At 38.1% G+C, this 24,035-nt stretch overlaps 1 protein-coding gene across 4 annotated transcripts in view; it reads left to right on the forward strand.

Annotated features, from left to right (window-relative positions):
- Positions 1–24,035, forward strand: part of DNAJC13 (DnaJ heat shock protein family (Hsp40) member C13) — a 57,584-nt gene that overhangs the window by 27,797 nt on the left and 5,752 nt on the right. For all 4 annotated transcript variants that reach the window (XR_014953263.1, XM_021531237.4, XM_077786851.2 and 1 more), the window contains 31 exons: positions 344–497; positions 2,558–2,661; positions 2,740–2,899; positions 3,853–3,915; positions 4,256–4,357; positions 4,505–4,609; positions 4,994–5,196; positions 5,642–5,726; positions 6,189–6,343; positions 7,269–7,314; positions 7,492–7,646; positions 8,209–8,410; positions 9,070–9,185; positions 10,026–10,104; positions 10,681–10,816; positions 11,931–12,115; positions 13,517–13,591; positions 13,790–13,909; positions 15,191–15,370; positions 15,713–15,880; positions 16,504–16,617; positions 16,952–17,068; positions 17,603–17,780; positions 18,846–18,937; positions 19,288–19,387; positions 20,276–20,350; positions 20,514–20,626; positions 21,039–21,208; positions 21,556–21,598; positions 22,526–22,699; positions 23,668–23,847. Coding sequence is in view for 3 of the 4 variants with exons in the window: in XM_021531237.4 (XP_021386912.3) it covers positions 344–497; positions 2,558–2,661; positions 2,740–2,899; positions 3,853–3,915; positions 4,256–4,357; positions 4,505–4,609; positions 4,994–5,196; positions 5,642–5,726; positions 6,189–6,343; positions 7,269–7,314; positions 7,492–7,646; positions 8,209–8,410; positions 9,070–9,185; positions 10,026–10,104; positions 10,681–10,816; positions 11,931–12,115; positions 13,517–13,591; positions 13,790–13,909; positions 15,191–15,370; positions 15,713–15,880; positions 16,504–16,617; positions 16,952–17,068; positions 17,603–17,780; positions 18,846–18,937; positions 19,288–19,387; positions 20,276–20,350; positions 20,514–20,626; positions 21,039–21,208; positions 21,556–21,598; positions 22,526–22,699; positions 23,668–23,847 (3,949 nt within the window). In the remaining variant the exon portion in view is untranslated. The remainder of the gene's footprint in view (positions 1–343; positions 498–2,557; positions 2,662–2,739; positions 2,900–3,852; positions 3,916–4,255; positions 4,358–4,504; positions 4,610–4,993; positions 5,197–5,641; positions 5,727–6,188; positions 6,344–7,268; positions 7,315–7,491; positions 7,647–8,208; positions 8,411–9,069; positions 9,186–10,025; positions 10,105–10,680; positions 10,817–11,930; positions 12,116–13,516; positions 13,592–13,789; positions 13,910–15,190; positions 15,371–15,712; positions 15,881–16,503; positions 16,618–16,951; positions 17,069–17,602; positions 17,781–18,845; positions 18,938–19,287; positions 19,388–20,275; positions 20,351–20,513; positions 20,627–21,038; positions 21,209–21,555; positions 21,599–22,525; positions 22,700–23,667; positions 23,848–24,035) is intronic.

Genomic DNA, 24,035 nt, shown 5'->3' on the forward strand with positions numbered 1-24,035 from the left:
TTGGTTTAAAACAAAGCTGGTATGTTGCTGCTCTGGATTGTTTACCTGTAGCCCTTTCTGGCTTACAGTGAATAATTTGCATGTCTCCTGGTCATCAACTGAAATAGCAAACTGAGCCCTAAGGGATGACACAGGCATGCTTTAGTCTAGGCTGGCCTCCATGGCTATCAAAACAGTATACAAGTGAACAACTGTAATTACTATAGCAAACTGGAGACCACTGCTCTCTACCTTCTAATTAAGGTCCATTAATGCTCATGATCTCCCCTAGCTTGCCAGCTGAATATTGTCTGCTTTTCAGATAACGTTTTGAGGGGTTTAAACTATGTAACTTCTTTCTTAGATTTGTTCAGGATCATGCGAGATCAAACTTGATTTGGAACTTCAAAACACGGGAAGAACTGAGAGATACTCTTGAGTCTGAGATGAGAGCATTTAATATTGACAGAGAACTTGGTAGTGCTAATGTTATCTCATGGAACCACCAGGAGTTTGAGGTAAATGACCTATCATAGGACAAACTGCATTTGTAAAATATGTCTACTGGAAATGTCACTTCTCTCTTATTCTGCAAGTGAATCTTCTGTTGATGATCTCTGACTGCAAGCTAGAATTTTTTGGGGGCTATGGAATCAGCTGCTAAGGCTTGAATCAGTGAACAGGTACTACTGTGCAGTGTCACTGGACAAAACAGCCTCTTCTACCTACCAAATGATGCAGTAGAGATGAAGCATTTATCAGAACCTGTGGTGTATTCTTGCATTAAGACAAGAGTTGGTCCTTACACTGTTGTTTATGGTCTTTATTTCATTCATGTTTCAGTAATCCTGTGTCTGTTAAATACTGGTTTGCCAAATCATCAGTAGGTTATGGGGCTAAAACTTGCTGCATTGTAAAATATAGATGAAGGTCACTGTCATCCCATTCTAGGAACAGCAGTACCTAAAACAAAAATATGAACTTGGATGCTTCTGCAAAGCAATCAGTATGGTCCTGATTGGCTTTCTCAAAACATCTTGCAAGGTGTTTTCAAGTAATTTGTTAATAAACACTTCTTGTACTGTTCTCTTATCTCCAGTATTGTGGTTCTACATGACAATATGGTTTTAATTAACACGTAATGCTTAAGCAAAGCAAGGCCACCCTTGAATTCAGCTGCAAGATATTCCTAAGATATTCCCATTGCCATCCTTGTTAGAGTATGGCTTTCTAGTGACATTTGAGCTGAGAACTTCTAGTGAAATGAGAAGAAATTTGGTTTGGGGAATTCTCATCTGACTACTCTGCAAATGAGGAAGAACTGCAAGCTAATGTTTTATGAGAGAGCAATTTTATGTGTGCAATTTATCCCTATCGCACAACTACAGGCTGCTTCTTACATTTATGCAGTAAATAGCTGAGACTTGGTTTAGATTGATACTTCTTGCACTGGCATTTGTCTTTCAAAGCTTCCTTCAGGTATAGGTCAGGCACAGGACTTGTGGGTGTCACAGTGTCTGCTATCCCAACTTTTTAGCGCTGCAAACTAGAACAGAATCAGAAGTACAGATTTGAAATTTAGTAATACAGACTTCCCCTATGTACTCTGCGCTCCTGTGTGGCTTTATCCTGCTGGAATGTAGCAGTAGCATTCTTGCAGCTACAACCCAGGATACTTTGGGACTGGATTGAACAGCTGCTGTCTCAGAGATTTGCTCTTAAATAGTAATGAATATGTTACTAGACTACACTGTAATTATTTGAACTAGATAGTGCTGACAAAAGCTCTTCTATCAGCTGTGGGACCTGTCACTTTGCCAAAGGGGATGGTGGCTTGAGACTCCTCTGAAAACATACCAGTTAGTGGGATATCTTTATATAATATGCTGTGATCAAATCTGTAGATAACTTTGTGGCCTCATGACAGTAATCTGCAAACTGTAGATAAGAAAAAAACACTGTAGAGTTGCTTTTGTTGTATGTTAGAGGTACCTCATTGAAGTGCTTCTAAATGCTTGTTACCACTGAACATTGAGGCATTTGTTAAATTTAATGTAGTTGCTCTGAAGTTAATGATTGCTTTTATTGTGCAATTTTTCTTCAGCTTCTTGTTTTGTGAACTGTTGCCTCTAGGCTTTTATTATCCAGCACAATAGCAAGTATAACTAGTAATTAGCTCATGCTTGTGTTTCATACTTGCAGTAACATTAAGTGAAACACCTTGCAGTGCAATAAGTACTTATTAAACTTGAGTCACTGAATGCATCATGTGTTATCCAAGTTTAGTCAATAAAACCAGCTGGTATTAGAAACAAGTTAGTTAAAGGCTGGAAGTGGAGATTTCAGTATGATGAGAAGCTTCATTTATTCAGGGGGATAGCAATAGCCAGTGGTTTTATTTTGTAGATGTGTGTTTCTTTAACAGAAAACTTGCAGATTTCAGTTTTCCTACAACTTAGGAGAGGTTGCTAACCTTGCTGAGTTTTTAAATGCGATTGAGCTCAGTATTGTTATACAAGCAAAAACTTACAGAAGGAGAAACAATATATATTGTTAAGTAAGGTGTTCTGTGTTACAGGTAAAATATGAGTGCCTTTCTGAGGAAATAAAAATAGGGGATTATTATCTAAGATTGCTGCTGGAAGAAGATGAAACTGAAGAGAGTGGAGCAATCAAAAGATCGTGAGAAATTATTAAAACCTTATCTCATTCCTAAGGTCTATGTTTGTTTTCTTTTCTAAAATCTCATTTCTTTTTTAGATATGAGTTCTTCAATGAACTCTACCATCGCTTCTTGCTTACCCCAAAAGTGAATATGAAATGCTTATGTCTGCAAGCATTGGCCATTGTTTATGGAAGGTGTCATGAAGAAATAGGACCATTTTCTGATACTAAGTACATTGTTGGAATGTTAGAAAGGGTAAGAATTATTTTAAATTACTGGGTTTAGTAGTTAACATACTACTAGTCCGACATATGTTCAGATCCTTCAAGTTACTGTGAAACCCACGTTTTGGGTTTACAGATTGTGAATACTTTTTTCCATGCTGTCAACAGCTTATTTCTTAGTATCTCTCTTTGTTTCAGTTTCATTAAAGTTTAACCAAAAAAACCTGCTGATCATAGAGATATTTCAAACTAGTCTCTTTAAGGCCAACAAAATGGAGATATAACTTTAGTTTGCTTTTGAAAAATGCAGAAGCTCAGTAAGAGGAGAATCTTGTTCCATATCACATTATTTCAAAGTACTGACTTTGAGCTGTAGCCCCAGACCTAATGAAATGATAGCTTTAGATGAGCACATGTGGTGGATTAGATTTGTAGTAGTAGCTGCTTTCCTTATTAAGTGTCAACTAAGTTATGTCTGACAACTGATTCAGCTTGAAAAAATAAATTTCCATGCACTCTGAAGGAGGAGTTCTTTCCTCACATCAGCATGGGTTTTGGCTGTTGCAAGTGAAACTGAACCAGGGTATTCCCTTGTTACTTTGCCTTGAGCCTTGATAATCTCACCAGGGATGAAATATCAAAGACCCTCTCTGTCTGCTGGCTAAAAGCATTCTCTTTTTGTCTTGTGTTTGTTTTAACTGGTTCACTGGGAATCCAAAGATAGTCCTGACAGAACAATGGACTTGGCATAATAGTGGGTTTGATCCAGGACAACAACAGTGTTGAGGGCAGCAAGGCATTTGCTCCTCAGTGGCAGAAAACTACCACTGTTATCTGTGCATGAAACTTAACATTTAATAGTTAGTAGGTTTTCTGGGCGTGAAAAAACAATATGGGGCTTTGTAACTGCAACTATGTTGATTTTTGAGGAGAACTTCTAGTATGTACTATGAAATGCTAAGTTGTTCTTTTCTGCTGCAATAGTGCACTGACAGGCTTGAGCGCGACAGATTGATCCTGTTCCTCAACAAGCTGATCCTCAATAAGGTAAGGTGGATATGTACACTTTACAGCAATTTATCAGTCTGTTGCTTGTATAAAACAGTCTGAAGTAGTCTTTCAGGGTTAACTTGAATAAAAATTCAAGTATTGAAGTTTTAGAACAATGTTTGATACACCTTTCTGGAATATGATAGCTGTTATTTACTGGTGAAAAAACTGAAGGAAACATGTAGATAATGGGGTGATTGCACCAGATCCAGTCACTTTAGAGAATTATTTTACTTTTTTTGTGGTCACTTCTTATTTGAATAAAACTGTGCAATGCTTAATTGCAGCAACGTTTATCTAGAAAATGCTTTTGGTAACTCAGTTCATTTTTTAACAGAGAAATGTGAAGGACCTTATGGATTCAAATGGTATCAGAATCCTTGTAGATCTTCTTACTCTGGCACATCTTCATACAAGCAGAGCTACAGTCCCTTTGCAGGTACAGGGCCTTTGTTTCTTACTACTCATATGTTGCTCTGTGAAAGAGACAATTCTTAAAAGAAATCAATGTATTTTCACATTTCCTGTAGAAGTGTGATATTTGCACTGTGAAGCTAAAGCTGTTCTTGTAAACATCAACTTTTAGAGCAACGTGATTGAGGCAGCACCTGATGCAAAGAGGGAGAGCGAGAAAGAGTGGTACTTCGGCAATGCTGACAAAGAAAGGAGTGGTCCTTACAGCTTTCAAGAGGTACATCTCAGCTTCAGACTCACAACTTGACAAATTATTTCTGTCCTGGTGACTTGAGTGTGAGAGGGACCATAAACAATGCTAAAGAATGTTCTCCAACTAACTATTTAAATAAGGATTAAAGCTAGAAAAGAGACTTGATGTAGTGCTGAACTACAGCCTTTTTGGTAAGACTGCCTACCCCTCCATGCCTCAGTTAGTTTCAACATAATCAACACCTTATTCTTTGTGATTTTATGACAGAGTTATAAGCACATTGAAACTTCATGCAACTGTAATAGTCTGCCATATAGCACTTAAAAGCTTGTCGTGAGCATGAGTGTTTAATAGCAAAGGTGGCTCTGAATGCTAAATAAACTAAATGAATCTCTAATCTTGCCATAGATGCAGGAACTATGGAACAATGGGAAGGTGACTTCAAAAACTCGTTGCTGGGCTCAGGGTATGGATGGCTGGCGACCCTTACAGGTCATCCCTCAGCTGAAGTGGTGCTTGCTTGCCAGTGGCCAGCCTGTGTTGAATGAGACTGACCTTGCCACACTTGTCCTCAACATGCTCATCACCATGTGTGGATATTTTCCCAGCAGGTAAACAGTGATTTTCAGCAGAAGGGGTTAACTTTATCTGGCAGATGCATGAATGAATAAATTCTGTCTTAAAGCTTTTCTTAGAAAGTAGTACATTAAAGAACTCTATTAAAGAGCCTTTTACATGGTAGTAATTAATTCTGTGGGCAAATAGAGAGTTTGTAAATGAGACAATACTAATATTGTGAAAGGGACTGCAAGAATGAATGCACAAGCTATGTGCATTTCTAATGCCATAGACAGGCTCTTGTTTAACTTAAACAAAACTGCTTTAATGCAGGACACTAAAACACACTTACCAAGTGTAACAACAAACTTTGAAGTTAATAAAAAAAGACAAAGAATATGGCTTCAATAGTCTAATCCTTGTGCTTAATAAAATTGTTTGTTCTTGAAAGAGAAAAGGCACATGTGTGCTTACTGCTGTACTACTTGATTTTTTTAGGGATCAAGATAATGCTATTATAAGACCTCTGCCTAGAGTGAAAAGGCTGTTGTCAGATAGTACTTGCCTTCCTCATATCACTCAGGTAAGTAACTCTTCAAAAATTCACTCACCTGAATGAGTGAAGGTTTCACTTACTCCACTGTCTTCCCCTTGTGAATACTTTAGATGGGGTAAATGCATCAAAGAGCAATTGTAACAATGTGCAAATCTCTGAACAAGCAATTGTTCATTTCATAGGGTGTTGTTGACAATTTCATGCTTTTTAGCCAATATCTCTTAAATATTTCCATCCTTGGAGAAACTGAAAAGCCACCTGGACATGGTCTTTATCAACCAGGTCTAAAAGATCACACTTTAGCAGGGGGGTTTGACAAGTTCCCTTTCAACTTTAAATGTTTTTTGAGACTTGTTTTTAAGCTGAAGTATTCTTTAACTGTAATAGCTGTAAATTTCTGTGTTGTCCCAATAATTAGTTAAAACTTCACTTTTGGCTAGATAACTTGTACTGCTTGCAGCTAATATAAATGCTTGTGTTTGATTTTAGCTGTTACTGACTTTTGATCCTATCCTGGTGGAAAAAGTTGCTGTATTGCTCTCTCATGTCATGCAAGACAACCCTCAGTTACCTCGTTTTTATCTGAGTGGAGTATTCTTCTTCATCATGATGTACACAGGTTCCAATGTACTTCCTATTGCAAGGTGAGGAATAAGAACAGCCAAAAGTACCTCTTGACCAGTCACGCACAGGACTGCTGCTCTATGTCTCTACATGCTCTGGGGAGTGTGGCTTGGTAGAACCAACATTAAATTCTTCTATAAGAGTTGCCTCCATATGATCTAGTCAGTCACTAAAAAGTGAATTTCTTATCTTTCCAGAGAGGAAATGAGAGCGTGTCTGATGATACAGTTCTAACAGTAAACTGGGCATGCCTTACTGTAGAATAAGCCATTTACAAGCACTAAAAAGCAGTAACACAGGCTACATATATGCTGATGTAGCTTTTGATAGTAGGCAGCTGTTGAAGGGATTTAAAAAATCTAATAGCCTCTTTCAATATTAAAGCCTAAAACAGTTGAATCAGTCTGTACTGCCTGATAATGCACTACATATGCAGGTGGCTATTGCTGTTCTTGTCAGTACTTTTCTTCTAAATGCAATAGTTCATAAAAAGCTATCCTGCAATTCCAGTTAAGTCTCTGGTACAGTGAAATGCATTGGGAAATGATTGCATGCTTCCATGATGACTCTGGTGTAATAGCACTGTCAGCACTTAGTCTAAAGTTATCCTATTTCATCCCTGCAGTGATGATCTAACTGTGCAGAGGTTGTCTGTGTCTCTATCAGCATCTTTTTTTGTGTGGGAAGAAAACCAGGTTTCAGGAGGAAGACTTTCAAGCTGAAATGATGAACATTAGGCAACATTTATAACACGGGAGTGCTTAGCTTTGTGGAGTTCCCAGGGATTTCATGAACTTAGTACATAAATTCATGCAACTGTTGCAGTTACTCTTTTTATCTCAAAGTAAATGTGTAATACCTGCCAGCTGGACTTTGTTGGTCTGCTACTATTCAAGGATACCTAAGTATCAAATAAAAAGAAAATAACTGCTGTTTCTCTTCTAGGTTTTTGAAATACACACATACAAAACAAGCTTTCAAGTCTGAAGAAGTGAGTAGATTGCAACAGTAGCTAACTACCTCTGTTTCCAAATAGTTTTGCAGACTACCTGTAGATGTTTTAAGTAGAATTTAGCTATTATAAGGGAAAAGGGGGAGAGGTTTTAGGTCTCAAATTAGTTAGCAAAGCAGAATTACCTTTGAGATGACCATGTGATCTCTTCTGTAGACAAAAAGTCAAGATATAGTTCAAAGAAGTATACTTGGACATATTCTTCCTGAAGCAATGGTGTGTTATTTAGAAAACTATGAACCAGAAAAATTTTCTGAGATATTCCTTGGAGAATTTGACACTCCGGAAGCAATTTGGAGCAACGAAATGAGGTAACTGTTTTCTATCAGAGGGACAAATAAATCTGAACTACAGGTTATCTTGAAGAGGTATTTGACATTCTTAAAGCTGAAAATACCTGGATTCCATAGCTTCCTCTTGTTTGCCTTTTGCAAGGGCAATGTCTTGCATTGAACTCTACTTCAACCAAAAATAACCAGGGCAGGGGAGAGCAGAATTGGTAGTGAGAAGGTGAATATTTCTCTGAACATCTTGAGTAAGTTACTTTTGTGACTCGAGACTTGACTCTGTAAGTGAATAGCTTAATACTTTACTCATTTATATGTACTCTGTGAGTGATATACCTCTAATATTCCAATACATATTGGGGTCTTCCAGAAAGTAAAGAGATGTTGAGTAAAGGAAAATATTGTTTTTAATTTATTTTAATACATTAATTTACATTGTGTTTAAATAGATCTCTCTAAAACCCAACTGAAATGTGGGAAACTTTTAAAGAAAACCTTTTCAGAAGAAATCATTGAACACATTTGTACAATGAGTGAGGGCTGAGGCCTTCAGGGCAAATGTTAAACTAAACTTTGTACCTTTTAGGCGTCTAATGATTGAGAAGATTGCTGCTCATCTTGCTGACTTCACTCCTCGTCTTCAAAGCAATACAAGAGCCCTCTACCAATACTGTCCCATCCCTGTTATCAACTATCCCCAACTGGAAAATGAGCTGTTTTGTAACATTTATTACCTCAAGCATCTTTGTGATACACTCAGATTTCCAGACTGGCCAATTAAAGATCCAGTAAGTAAGAAGTATTTTAGGATTCATTTAGTTCTTGATCTTTCAGTCCTAAAAGTTAACAAAAAGTCCTAAAGTATTAACAAAATCAATTGCTAGATTTGTTGCAAGTAACTCCTTTATAGTGAATTTTGGACCACAAGTAAATACATCAAACCCTACTTTAACTTGAAGCAGCATAGTGTTCTTTCCACATAGCAACCCCCATAAGTGTATCCTTCTTGCGGTGACTGCTTAAATAGCAAAATTAAGCATCCAAGAAACTTCAGAGAGTGTTTCACTGAATTGTATTTTGGAGGTGGGGAGAGGGAATGGAAATAATGACTTTGGGGTTCTTATTTGTCCATGCTGCAAAAGAAACCAAGCTAACATGTCAGTACATTAACTGAAGAAATCTTTTTGGTTCAAGTCCATGGACTAGATCTGTCTAAGCAGCTTTATTTATTCATGCAGCTTTTCAGTTTATATAGTATCATGATTTGAGCTGTTTCTTATTTAAGTGATTCTCCGTCTTCTAATTTAACTCTTACATAGTCATTTTAATAGCAAGGTGCTTTTATCTTGAATAAAATACAGGATTCATTAGTAAAACAGCATTTTATTAAAAATTATGTATACTAGTGTCAGCATAAATTTAACACTAATAAATTGTAATTCTTGAGGTTAAACTGTTGAAAGATACCCTAGAAGCTTGGAAGAAGGAGGTGGAGAAGAAGCCACCTACCATGTCAATAGATGATGCTTATGAAGTTCTTAACCTACCCAGAGGACAAGGCCAGTAAGTTGTCTTCAGGATTTAAAGTTGTATAAATACTTTTATATAAACTCCATGCACTGAACAAACTGAAGTTTCTTATCTTGGTACTTGGAACAAGTTAGTGGTACCAGCTCAGTCACATGTAGCAGCTGCTTCTTTCACAGCGGAGGATTGCTTTACTAAAAAGAAACAAAGCTTGGAAGTACAATTCTAATGTTTGAGAAAACAATTGTTGAGATGTTTAGATAAGCTGAAAATGGGAAAAAGAATGCTCTGAGCTTTGCTCTTTTAAAGGACAAACTTTAACCATAGTGAGCAAATAATATAGCAGAGCTTGAATATGTTCAAAGGAGCTTTTTTTTCTGTAATCATCCTTCTCCCTCCCCCACATTGCCTTTTTTCTTGGGGATTATACCCTCAGAATTTTTTGCATCCCGTCTTGCCACTGGTTTCTGACTTCAGGTCTCTGGGAGTGAACCAACAGCAGTTTGTGTTTATCCTTCCAGAACAGTGCACTTACTGCAAATGATGAAATACTAACTTTCCACACTTGTAGCTCATTTGGATACTTCATTTAAAATATTGAGGGACTTTGAGCACCTTCTGGTTAGTATATTAGGTACAATAGGTATTAAAATGCTTTCAGTCTTTTAAAGGTCTTCCTATTGTGACCACACGATTACCCCCCATTCAGTGTAAGATGATGAAGCAGGGTTTTAAAAAGGAAGTAGGAGAGCTTTGTAGTTTTCACTCAGTTGCAGTAACTGTTAGTGCTGTTGTCAGAACCTCAGGCTGGTTTTGCTGTGCTTGTTTTAGGTTTTTTGTTATTAAGTGTAATTGATGGAACTAATTTTATTGCAGAAATGATGAAAGTAAGATCAGGAAAGCTTATTTCAGGCTGGCTCAAAAATATCATCCTGACAAGAATCCAGAAGGCAGGGTATGTACAGCACAAATTTATGGTGTTAATAAAATGGGGATGTATTCAGCTATTACGTATATTAAGGATTTTGAAATGCACACTTAAATTGTATTTCTTCCTTTTAAAAGCTATGCCCTAGGTGAATGATAAAATACAAATTAATGGTACAGATTACTAATTTAACTAATACCATTCACAGATTTAGGATTTCCACAGTAAACTGGTGTAGTCAGATCAGACTCACATATCAGAAATTTTCTTGTTTAGAGAGTTACACAGGACCTAAACTAAACAAGCTGTTTGTTCTTTTTCAGTGACTGACTGCAGCCTTTGCCCATTCTCACAATCCAACTGTACTTATTGCTTTTGTCATAGTATGATTGACTTTAAGTCTCTTGCCTAGGGCAGAGTTTGGGAGACAAAAGAAAACTAATCTATGAACCAGTGTTTGCAGTTTTTCCTGTGCAGTGAGGCAGCAAAGCTAGTGCTGTTGCTAGTTACCTGAAATGCTTTATTTTACTTGCACTTAAACTGTTGCTTCAGTAATTTAGAATGTTCTTAACAACACTTAGAGCTGTTTCTCCTTATTGGCAGGATATGTTTGAAAAAGTTAATAAAGCATATGAGTTTCTATGCACAAAGTCTGCCAAGGTGATAGATGGGCCAGATCCAGAAAACATAATTTTGATCTTGAAAACTCAAAGCATCCTCTTCAACAGGCATAAGGAAGGTAAGCATGGTGCCTCAGTGTTTTATGTTTATTTAATGGTCATTTCAGTCAGCTTTAATCTCCTCTCTTCTTTAGTCTGTGCTCTGTTGATCTGGTTTCTGACTTGCCACAGCATTATAGGGCTTCAAAATATGACATTTTCTTCCATGAAATAAATTAATCTGTAGTAAAACTTAATTCAAAACAGCATGAATAGCTCTTTGAAGTGCTCTGCTCCAATACTAATCAATTTGAATCTTCCTCTGTAGAGAGAATTACAATTATTTATGCAGAAAAATTCTCACTAGTACTCAGTCACCCAGTTGCTGGTTATACATGAGTTTACATAATCTGGCTATTAACAATGAGCCATTCTTGCAGGAATTCTGGCCAGTGTTAAGAGTCCTTGGGTGAGTGTGCTGTGACACAACCTATCTCATTGCTCAGTTGGGAAAGAGGAATAGCTGGAGCACCCTAACACTTGGCTCCAGCTACAGTCCCAGGCTGGTAGCTGCTGCCATGTCCAAGTCTTGCAGAGCCAACAGTGTTTTGCTGTTTAAGTGTTACATTATAATGGTAAACTAAGAGCCTTACGTGCAGTCATAGTCCTGTCAGTTATGTGGAGCTAGGGGCAGCATTGGTATAGACTTAAATGTGTTGGCTTGCGTTTGGCTCCATATAAAAAATGAAATTATGTTTTAGCACTGCTGAACTCTAAAGGAATGAAAAATGCAATTTAAAACTTAAAATTGTTATGTCAAACTGAACTAGGTTCTTATAGGTTTATTGTTAGTCAGTCCTGGCCTAAGATACAGACCAAGCTATACTTGAGTTTCTCTGGAGAAAGACAAGCATCGTTGGGAAGGCTTTGAACTTGGGGGCTTACTGAGCTGGAGATAAGCCTTTTTGATCTTAAATGAGTTCTTCGTGTGAAGCTCTCCTAGCTTCTAGCATGAATATTTCTGTGTAATGAGGAGTTAGATTGTGTGGACGGCTTAGTCTTGTCCGAGATTCCCCAGGTATTTGGCTTCCTTTCCTCGTTCTTATGTATCTATCATCCACCAATAATTTTGTGGTGGCTTAAATTGTTTAGACTGTGCATATATGTAAACTTGGACTATTTTTCCTCTTTCAGATTTGAAACCTTACAAGTATGCAGGCTATCCTATGCTGATAAAGACCATTACCATTGAAACATCAGATGACCTTTTGTTTTCCAAGGAATCTCCACTGTTGCCTGCTGCTACAGAACTTGCTTTTCATACTGTCAATTGTTCAGCATTAAATGCAGAAGAACTGAGGAGAGAAAGTGGAATTGAGGTAAATGTAAAGAGATGTGTTGAAATGCATGCTTTTAGTCTTAACTTTTCCATAGCTAGAAATACTAGATCCTCAGTGCCTGGGAAATCAGATGTAATTTAGAACCACTTTTGGTCCTGAGACACCTGTTATTCTTAACATCTAAGATATTCTGGATACATTAGGAGAAACATCTTGCAGAGTATACCCTTTTCTGGACCTAGGCTTGTCTATTGAGCTGTGGATAAACATGCTACATATGAAGTTTCTCTACTCCTTTACAGGACTGCCGCATTTTTTTATGTGAAAGAATAGATAAATGTGAACAAGTCACTTGAGCAGAAGGCCTCTTCATTGTATATATTACAATATTAGAACCATATAAATTGGAAAATATATTGAAGATCATTGAGTCCAACTGTTAATCCCCACACTGACAAGTCCCACTAAATCATGTCCTCATGACTTCTTAAATACCTTCAGGAATGGCAACTCAGCCACTTCCCTTGGCAGCCTGTTCCAGTGCTTGACCACTCTTTCAGAGAAAAAATTTCTTCTAATAGCCAATCTAAACCTTCCCTGGCACAACATGAGGCCATTTCCTCTTGTCCTGTCTCTTGTTTCTTGGGAAAAGATACCAATCCCCACCTTGCTACAGCCTCCTTCCAGGTGCTTGTAGAGAGTGGTAAGGTCTCTCCTTAGCCTTCTTTTCTCAAGGCTAAACAACCCCTGCTGCCTCAGCTGCTCCTTATCAGATTTGTACTCCAGACCCTTCCCCAGCTCTGTTGCCCTTCTCCAGCCTTTCAATGTCTTTCTTGTAGATAGGGGCCCAAAAATGAACAGAGAATTCAAGGTGCAGCCTCACTAGTGCTGAGTACAGGGAGACAATCACTGCTATGGTCCTGCTGGCCACACTGTTGCTGATCTAGGCCAGGATGCCGTTGGCCTTCTCAACCTCCTGGGCACACCCTGGCTCATGTTCAATAGCTATTGAGCAACACCCCCAGGTCCTTTTCTGCCAGGCAGTTTTCCAGCCACTCTGCCTCCAGCCTATAGTACTACTGCACGGGATTCTTGTGACCCAAGTGCCAGACCCAGCACTTTGTCTTGTTGAACCTCACACAGTTCCCTCTGTAGAGCCTTCCTGCCCTCCAGGAGATCCACACTCCCATACAACTTAGTGTCATCTGCACACTGACTAAGGTATTAGCTCACAGGTGAAAAGACTGTCAGCTCTTACAGAATCAAAGGTTATTATTAGCTCTTGCAAGGAATTTTGCACTACAAACCATTTATGCAAACAGCAGATTTTTGTCAAGTGTTTCCCTTTAGCCATTGAAAATTACCAGCTAATGTTTTGGTTTTGCTGGCTTTTACCTCTTTTTGCTGTGACTGAATTTGTATATCATCCAATCCTCACAGGTATTGCAAGAAGCATTTAATCGTTGTGTAGCAGTCTTGACTCGTTCTAGCAAGCCAGATGATATGTCTGTACAGGTGAGTTTAAAGCAGCAGCTTTAACTGAGCATATGGTCTTCTCAGAAGACTACATGGTATATGTATAATATGATGATAAACACAAATGTGTGTGTATAGATAATAAAAATATTGATCTAGTATTGTACGTATAAAAAATACAGTTGTAAATATGCATTTTTCCTCCTCTTGGAACCAATAAAATATTGTGTTTTGTAGGTATGTGGATACATTAGTAAGTGTTATAGTGTAGCAGCCCAGTTTGAGGAATGTAGAGAGAAGATTACAGAAATGCCTAACATAATTAAGGACCTCTGTAGGCTACTGTACTATGGCAAGGTGAGTGCTGCTTTCGTTTGTCCAAATGGGTGTTTAACTGTTAAATGTTATGGGGAATATTCTGGGTTTTGGGCAGATAAGACAGTCATAGAATCATAGAATGGTTTGTGTTGGAAGAGCCCTTAAGTTTATCTAATTCCAAACCCTCTGCCATGGGCAGGGACACCTTTCACTAGACCAGGTTGCCTAGACCTGCATCCAAGCTGGCCTTGAACACTGCCAGGGATGGGGCATCCACAGTTTCTCTGGGTAACCTGTTTCAGTGCCTTGCCACTCTCACAGTAAAGAATACTTCCTATATCTGATCTAAACCTTTGCTCTCTGTTTGAAGGCTTTTCCCCTTGTCCTCTCACTCCATACAGTTGTGGATAATCCTTCTCCGTCTTTTGTGCAGGCTCCCTTCAGGTACTTGAGGGAGTTAGGTCACCTTGAAAGTCACCTCTTTTCTAGGCTTAACAAACCCAATTCTCTCAGCCTTTCCTCGTAGTTGTAGTGCCTGGACAAACCCTTTTGTAAGATCCCAGCAAATCATGAGATTTGCTGGGCTCTTACAAGAGAACTTGACTGCCTTGTTTCAACACGTATATTTGAATCTATTTAAACTGTAGATTTAAACTGTAGCCACTCTAAAGATTCAGCTACTTTTGCCTTTTAACTTACACATCAGACAGCTTGGCTTACTGTACTAAATCAGCAGATAAAAGTACTACAACTAGGCCTTGCATAAGAAGATAGACTCTAAAGTCAGCATAAACTCTGGAAACAATATTCAAAAAGTTTCCTTGCCTTTTAGCTCTTTTGAACTTGCCTCACATTATAAAAATGTTGGGTTTTGTCTGAATTAAGAAAGGAAATCTTGTCTTTAACTTTTCATTGGGGGGTGTGTGAAAACATGAGACTAAAACCACATTCTAGGAATTGACTGCATATGCTTATGTGTTCTGTAGTCCCTGCAGGACACAGGTATTGCCATCAAAAACTCACCTGGCAATCTCTGCCGCAGTTTTGAGTTGCTTTTCCAGTAGTTCATCAGTGCTTCTTTCTAATCATATAAAATAAGTATTCAAATACTCTTCCATTTGAAAGATGCAGACTAATTAGCCATGTTGTTGGTTACCAATACTACAGCTGCAGAAATTATCTCTATTTCATTTTTATCTCTGGGCTGCTTAGATAATACTGCAGAATTAGCAAGTTTTGGGTTTTACAACTTTGGTACAGAAGCCAGTTGGCATTCTCTGGTTACAGGCATTAAGGCAAGCTTCTTTTTTCTCCCCCCAGACCATACCACGAGTAGCTGCTTTAGGTGTAGAGTGTGTTAGCTCCTTTGCCTTAGATTACTGGCTACAAACACATTTGTTCCAAGCTGGAGTTCTGTGGTACTTACTGGGTTACCTCTTCAACTATGACTATACACTGGAGGAGAGCGGGATTCAGAAAAGTGAAGATTCAAACCACCAGGTAATGTTGCTGAGGTGCTGCCAACACTGCAATCACTGGCTGTTGTTTGCTTTTTCTTCCTAAGAGACCAAATGTATTCAAATATTTGTTAGAATCATTGAATAGCATGAAGAGTAAAGTTAACAGAGTTTTGTAAGGGGATTTTTGTATAGTGATGAATGCTCTTTGAGTTTGTTGGGGGTTTTTTTGGTTTCTTAAAGGATTCAACTGTTAAAGCTGCCAAAGTCCATGATTTCTAATGAACTTCATGCAAGACACTTTTAATCTATATCAAACAGTATAAAAGTAAATTTTTGCTAAGAGAAGAAAGCTCTAGGTTTTCTCAAACTGTCTATTTTTCAGGAGGTAGCAAATAGCCTGGCTAAACTCAGTCTCCTGGCCCTGAGTCGCCTTGGAGGGTATCTTTCTGATGAACAAGCTACCCCTGAAAACCCAGTGATCAGGAAAAGCTTGGCTGGAATGTTGACACCCTACATTGCAAGAAAACTTGCTGTGGTTAGTCCTACTGAGGTGAGCATCTGTTGGCCAAAACTTTCTCTAGTGATTTATAAAAGAAGTAGCTGGTCACTTCTGAACCACTGAACTCTCGTAGACCAACTTTATACTGAGAACAGCAGTGTGATTTTTTTTTTAGTTGCAGTTATTAACTGCAGGGAAAAGAGACTGGTTCAGCCTCAAACCGTATGGACAGGAACAGCTTTATAGGCTAGTATTTGCAAAACAAGTACAAGAACAAAAAGGCGAAGTTAATTGTTCAAGGATTAAGGACATAATGATGATAGAGAGCAAAGATTAAACTTAACTCTTTAAAAGTGGTGCCAAGGAAGTAATCTATAAAGAGATATTGCAGGTAGTTGTTGCTCACTGTCAAAAATGGATGGAGAATCTGAAGTGTGTCTCAGAGCAGAAAAAAGAGAATTAAAATTTAGATTGTACTTTAGTACATAGCTTGCACATACTGTTTTTCCTCTATGTTTTTCCAATATGGGAAGTTTCCTACTTTAAACTTGCTCATGTGATTAGTCTAGTTGTTATTGAGATTGGATTTACTGATACCATGAAACATGCTGATTACTGTGCATAGTGGTCCAAAATGTGTAAATGTGTTACATCATGTAAATTCCTTTTCTTAGACTCTGAAGATGCTTAACAGTAACACAGAGAACCCCTACTTGATCTGGAACAATGGGACACGAGCTGAATTACTTGAGTTTTTGGAATCTCAACAGGAAAGCATGATTAAGAGAGTAAGATACTCTTTACTTTAAATCCCAGTACTGTTTTTTTAAAAAACTGTCTTGTGTTGTCCCGTATTCTCTTGGGATGCAATTGTGTGGTTAATGCAAGTATCCATGGTTATCTACCTCAAGATCACTTTTTTCATTCTGTAGTTTTTGAAAGATAACAAAAACCCTAAGATTTTGCTTGTTTATTTCATGTTATGTTTCAGTCTGAGCTTTTGACTTACTGAAGCATTAAATTTTCTGTTCAAGTATTGTCTATTTCATGATCAGATTATAGCTTTACACTTTCTACAAGATTATTTTTTGTCTGAGCTTGTGTGCTTCTCTCTGCTTAAAGGGTGATTGTGACAAGAGCTATGGATCTGACTTTGTCTTTAGTGACCATGCAAAGGAACTTATTGTGGGAGAGGTTTTTGTTAGAGTCTACAATGAGGTTCCTACCTTCCAACTAGAGGTATGATGTAGCTAAAAATTTTCCTGTTAAAACTAGTGTTTGGAATGCTGCTTCTTCCTATTTATCTATCTGTGAGTGCAAACAGAATAGAAGAAATACAAAATATCATGGAAAAATTTCTTCAAGATCCACGTTATGAGAAAGCTCTTTACTGGAGCAGAATAAATTAAAAGACCAAGTCTGTCATAAGATGTGTTCTTCAGATGTCTTAATGACTTTTCTCTACAAGCTTGTGATGCAGGCACTTGGGTTGATTCAATAATTCCAGGAGGTGGTGGTTCTGCCTATTGGCTTTACAGTCAGTGTCTCTGTATGGGCAAACACACACTTGTTGGAGTAATGGCAGCTTTTTAAGTGTATGTTTAGATAGAAATAGGGTTTAATGTGATCCAGCCATTATAGTGATCATAGAGAATATCTGCCTGTCTGGAAGAAGGGAATATGTGAAATGTACAAGGTACTTGGATACAGGTTCTTTTACTGTGGGTACTGTTGCATCACACAGCTAAAAATGCTGTCATCTCTACTTCATAGCTTCCTAAAGCATTTGCTGCAAGCCTCTTGGATTATGTAGGCTCACAAGCACAGTACCTTCATACACTCATGGCAATAACTCAGACTGGGAAAGTAGAGTCCAATCAACATGGAGATCGCTTACGGAGAGTTGAAATGGCCCTGGAGGCTCTGAGAAATGTCATAAAACACAACCCAGGTAGGCTTAAAACTGAACATTCCCAGTATACTCTTCTGTGGATAGCCTTAAAAACTCTGAACGTCTGTAGTCTGTATCTTCCAGTGAGAAAGAAGGTTTTTTTTCTTGCTGACTGACTTTAACATTGTTGGTAAGCCATATAAGCTTGCTGGTTTTTTTTTGCCTGGAGAACATTGTGAGTAAATGTAGCAAAAGTTTGGGTTATATTCAAGCCTTATCTGTTTTCATGTCTGAATCATTAGGTTTTAAATGTAATTCAATCCTACTGTTGCTAGGAAGACTTAAACCTCTTGAAAGAAACTTGCTGTAATCCTTCAAAGAATCTTCAATTGATTTTTAAACTTCCTTGCATCAAAAAAATCCTCCTTGAACTGAGTACTTCGTGCTAGTAAACACCCAAATGACACCTGCATTAGGGCTGTAGTAAAGCAAGAGGAGAAGATGCTCTTGAGAGTGGGCAGCAAAGATTAATGAGCAGACATCAATGTACAGACTGGGAAAGCCTGAGACAAATTATTAAGATGTTTTCCTGCTATTTTATATGCTGCTTCTAAAAGCAAACCATATTACTACTATCTAATAATAGCTGGTTAGGATGTTCTCTATGTTTGCAATTATAAACCTGAAAGCAGCTGCTCCTGCTGGAGACAGCAACCCTGCTCTGAGCTGGGACATTCTAAAAGGGCAAGTAGATTTGAAAACAATAGGCTTTGATGGTCAATGATAAATAAAATTACATAATCTGTTTAGTGTTTTTGTAAGAATACAAGTGACGAGGTAGTCCAAGAACTACATCGGTTACTTTCCTTGGAGTGGGGAGTTACCCTCTGTTGCTGAAATATTGTTGACCTGAAATTCTGTGGAAGCTAGATTAACAGAGAGGAGTTCATAATTTTCTGACTGTAGCAGGTGCTGTCCTGTATGATCTATTAAAACTTCTGTGGCAGACTACATACAGCTGTGCAGTCTTTGATGCCTTTCTGTATAGTGAAATACAGTCATGAGAATTGGCCTTTAGTGAATGCTTTGCCTAGCATGGAGAGTAACTTACTTGGTCTCTTGCAGGTTCTGAGTGTGAATGCATAGGGCACTTTAAGTTGATATTCTCCCTTCTGCGTGTTCATGGAGCTGGCCTGGTGCAGCAGTTGGCTCTGGAGGTAAAACAACCAACAAAAAAACAAATCAATCCCCAAAAACTCCTAACCTCCCTATCTGGATGCTTTACATAATCACCATAAACAAACCTGATTGTGTAGCTGTTAGAGTAGATTCTAAAAAATGCTAAGATTAGGATTCCAAGGTGTCAGTTCCTCCTTGGAGGAACATGTGTCATGCTGTGTCTTTGCATCCTTCTTGCCTGAAGAGACAAAATAATTTGGTGGCAGGAATAAATGTTGTAAATATCAGTTCTGGTGGCCAGTGAATTGGCTGACTTCATACACTGGGTTTTCTGAAAAGTGTCTGAATAGCTAAAGTATAATCAAGTGCTGTTTCTGATCTTTTGCAGGTAGTGAACATAGTAACAAGTAATCAAGAATGTGTTAACAACATTGCTGAGGCAATGGTCCTTGCTAACTTACTGGCACTCTTGCATTCCTTACCTTCAAGTAGGTACCGTAGGATTCTCCATCTTGCAAAGCAAAGGGTTTCGAACTCAGGAATTTATAAGAATGCAGCTGGCTGAAATTAGTTCTGAGTTTTAGGTTACAATGGTCTTGTTAGCTGTATAGGACAGAGATCTGGGTTATGAAGAGAAGCTACAGTAAGAAAACCTATACATTGGAACAAAGCTTTCCTCAGGCTTCCCAGCTGTTGCTGTTCTCCATTCCAGTTGCTCAGCTATTAACGAGAGCAATAAGGACAGTACTGCGATACATCCTCAGTGAAGCATGATGTTCCTATGCCCAGTCCTAATAACATTCTTCAGCTATCAGTTATTCCTCTGCTACATAAGAAAAGCAGAGCTACCAAGTAGGAATCACCATTTTTTTAAAGGAGATGACAGGAAGCAGGAATAGAAATAGATAGTTTTTTAAAGAAATGGAAAATTTAGACCATCTGTCATCACACAGGCCCTATGATATGCTGGTATGTCACTTCTGTCTACTGATTTAAACATTAGTGACTATCATATCCAAAGCTAACAAGGATGGTTTACAAAAATGTTGTGTGTGACCAGTTTTTTGTCTTAAATGTGTGACCTGAAATGTACGAAATACAGGTACTCTGATTACTTCTGAATTGTGTAGTGTTCCGTTAACAAAATATTCCTGCAGATTTAGCTAATTAGCATCTAATTAAGAAGTTATGCTGTATTAGAATGTGGGATTGATTTGACATTCCTTAACAAACGTAGTGTAGGCAGAAATCCCTAAGCTTGTAATTGTCTGAAGCTTTATGGCAGTTTTGAAAGTTTTCTGTTAAGATCAGTTACATTTATCTTCACTTATTCATTCTCTGTGACACAAAGTTCTTAATGCTCTATATTTTGACAGGTCGGCAGCTTGTCCTTGAAACTTTGTATGCTCTGACATCTAGCACAAAAATAATTAAAGAGGCCATGGCAAAAGGTACAGTACTACACTGAAAGCAAATGTTTCTGCAACAATGGGCTTAAAGTGAATAGAGTGGCCACTCTTCCCTTTAAAATAATCAGTGTGTAATTGGACCATTTCTATTACTTGTGATCATAAAAATATATTAAATTGAATGCTTTCTATCTTTCTGTTACAGGTGCTTTAATCTACTTACTAGATATGTTTTGCAACTCAACTCATCCACAGGTCCGAGCCCAAACAGCAGAGCTTTTTGCTAAAATGACTGCAGATAAGCTGGTGGGTCCAAAGGTAAGAATCGCAACAGGTCATGTTGGAACTCTTTCTTGATATTACCTGCATTTCTCTAAAGGTGAGCAAAAAAATCTTCTGTATCTGAAATACTCATGTAAGGAGCAGTCAGACTTTTTCAAAATAATTTAACTTTTAATCTGTGAGCAGACTTCTGGAAGCTGTGGTATGTACAGTAACTTGTATAAGCAGTTTGGTTTCCATTTGTAATGACTTTAACATTAGACACCTAGATTTCAGAGTCACTGGCTATTGCTATTTAAAATGATGGCACTGTTTTATTTTGTGGTGTTGTGGTCTAGTTCTTGACAGTTCTAGCATTAAAGACAGTTGGACATTGTGGAGTTTTCTATTTCTGTCAGTTAGTTTGTCATATGATACACTAAGTGTCATTTATGTTCATCCCTTCTAGGTTAGAATCATACTAATGAAATTTTTACCTGGAGTCTTCATGGATGCCATGAGAGACAACCCTGAAGCTGCTGTTCATATCTTTGAAGGAACCCATGAAAATCCAGAATTAATTTGGAATGACAGCTCCAGAGAGAGAGTATCAACAACAGTTCGAGAAATGATGCTTGAGTATGTGGAAGCCTTCTGACTCAGTTATCTTCAACTGAGACACTCTCTTAGTGGCAGTAAACCAGAGAGCTCTGCCTGTGAAAAGTAGAATTCCTGCAAGCCAGACTTCAGTGAAATAAACTTGTTCACTGTTTGTGTACTGTACTAGTAAGTCAGTAATAACAGGTGCAGTTTGTACATAGTCCAGTTATTTGCTAGCTGCCATAGGATTTGGAGGGATACAATGGGGGTACAATGGAGCTTAGAAACTGGAGCTGCTTCACAGTGATGGGGGTAGACTTAAGGTGTCAAGTAGAGAAGACAACTGCTTCTTTTACTGCTCATTAAAACTTACTTTCTTTTTAAAGGCACTTTAAACTTCAGAGGGACAACCCTGACACTAACTGGAAGGTAAAAGTATACTGTTTCAGCTTTGAGTGTGTCCAGGGAGGCTGTAAACCACATGACAATAGATGCTTGTATTAGACTCTAATAGGCTTTTCTCTTTAAAGTACTAACACGAATTCACTACTATGCTGTGAACATGCTATGCTGTGTTCATAACTGAAAACATAACTGGTTTAATGTTGAACTGATGCTATTGTTACTGCTTGCAGCTTGAAATTAGACACTTATGGGTAAAACCACTGTCAGCATATTCTTAATATTCTGATAGTTCAGGTCATTCTTAGTCTCATCAAAAGTCAGCAACAAAGGAGAATACTGGCTTGCTGGAAAAAGGCTTGTCACTACACAGCCATAGTAAACTTGCTCTTGGTAAATGTGAAGTAACTTTAGGAAGTCACTGGGTCTCAAAAAATATTCCAGTCCTTAAGCCATTCCCTCGCATCAGGCCCATCAGTGAGGTGTTTCAGTATGTAGTGATTCCCCGTATCTGTGAAAAGCTAGACATGACTTCCTCCTAGCAGTGCTCTAGTTCAACATTAAACCAGTTTCTAAACACATCATTATGTCTAATTTGATCCAGATGAAAGCTGGAAACTTCCCTAGACTGATAGTGAGAAAACTTTCCTTGAAGTGTGCAAGGAAGGAAAGGGCTGTTGTATCATCAGCCTTGTTGCTGGTGTTTCTCTTCAGCTGGGGTTTGCCACTATTGAAGCTGTAGGTTCAGTTATTTGTGTTCTTTGAAAGAAAAGTTCACTGTAGCGGTACTGCCTGCACTGCTCTGTTCTTCCTACTGTCACTTCTTACCTCATATTCTTTCAAGATGAAGGGTTTATTGGTCGGAAAATACTGTTATTGACCCTGACCACTTAGAGAAACAGTTTCAGACCTCCCAATACCATTGTCAATAACTTCTGCTTTACAATTCAACAGCTGCCTGAAGACTTTGCTGTGGTGTATGGTGAGGCAGAAGGTGAACTTTCAGTGGGGGGAGTCTTCCTCAGGATTTTTATTGCCCAGCCGGCCTGGGTTTTACGGAAACCAAGAGAATTTCTCATTGCACTGTTGGAAAAGTTTACTGAACTACTGGAGAAAAATAACCCCCATGTAAGATGACTTTTTTTCTGGTTCTATGCTTTGAATCTGTTTAGCATTCTTGAGTTTTTAGTCTTTTAGTTTCTGATTAGCTTAGATTCTCACACTTTCTTCCCATCATAAATGGGGTTTTCTGTCTGCTTTCTGACTCTCTGTAAAAGTGTGTTGATATGTTTGGGCAACTTCTGAACAGGAGTCAAGGTTTTTAAAGTCCCTGAAGCCATAGAATTAGCTTCAATTAAGTCTTAGGGACTTATTTTGTGCTAGGGATGAGGCTTAACAAATGAAGTGTCTTTTAATTATTCCGTGACTGACCAACCTAAAAAAATGACACTTGTTCTACACCACCTAAAAATTTTCTGCTCTTGCGACTTCTGTTGTTCTTCTGCAACACTAGTTTCTCACTCTAGTATAAATTATGTGACTTACAGAAGGCTGCCACCTTACACTTAGTGTAATGAGTACAGCAAATGTGTTACAGTTTAAAAATTAATTTTTAAACAGTGTTCGGACAGATTCTGTGTTAGACTTGCAGCATGGAAACTAACTAGCATGCTGAATAAAATTAGCATCTTTGTTACAAAGGTTTAATAGCAGTTTGTAGAGGCATGCAGAATACACAAGGTGTGATGAATGCTTCTGCACAGACTGCAGAATCCTTTAGGAATTCAGGTGATCAGCCAAACATCCATGCTATCAATGTTTCCACCAAGCAACTTAGCCAGATATTGCATTCTCAATATGTTGGAAATAGTGCCTAGGAATTCCCGTGTGATCTGTCTTTGTGGGACTCTTGAATGTTTGCCAATATTGGAGCTGATAATCATGTTCTTAACTTGTTGTTTTAACAGTTTGAGAGCAAAGTGATACAAAAGCATAGGGGAAAAAATCTATAATGGAAAGCAAGTTAGAAATGTTATTATGATGATACATAAGGCTTTACTGAGTTACACTTTCTATTGATTTTTAATTTTCTGCAGGGGGAAACTTTAGAAACCATTACCACAGCAACTGTGTGCCTGTTCAGTGCCCAGCCTCAGCTGGCTGATCAAGTTCCTCCTCTTGGTCATCTTCACAAGATAATCCAGGCTATGAATCACAAGAACAATGCCATTCCTAAAAGTGCCATTCGTGTCATGCACATATTGTCAGACAATGAGGTACTGAATCATTTTAAGTGCTTGAGGGGAGAAAAGCGTAGCTGGAGTTATTTGTATTTTTAGTAACATTCCTAAAAGGGCATTATTCTAACTGTAAACACTGTGTAGCAAGTGAGTGGGGACCTATAGCTAATTAATGGAGAATTGCTAGATTAAACATTAAGGAATGTGTGGTGTTGGCTGACCAT

Source organism: Lonchura striata, chromosome 2 (genome assembly GCF_050655825.1).
Source record: "Lonchura striata isolate lonStrDom1 chromosome 2, ASM5065582v1, whole genome shotgun sequence".
Taxonomy (NCBI): Eukaryota; Metazoa; Chordata; class Aves; order Passeriformes; family Estrildidae; genus Lonchura; species Lonchura striata.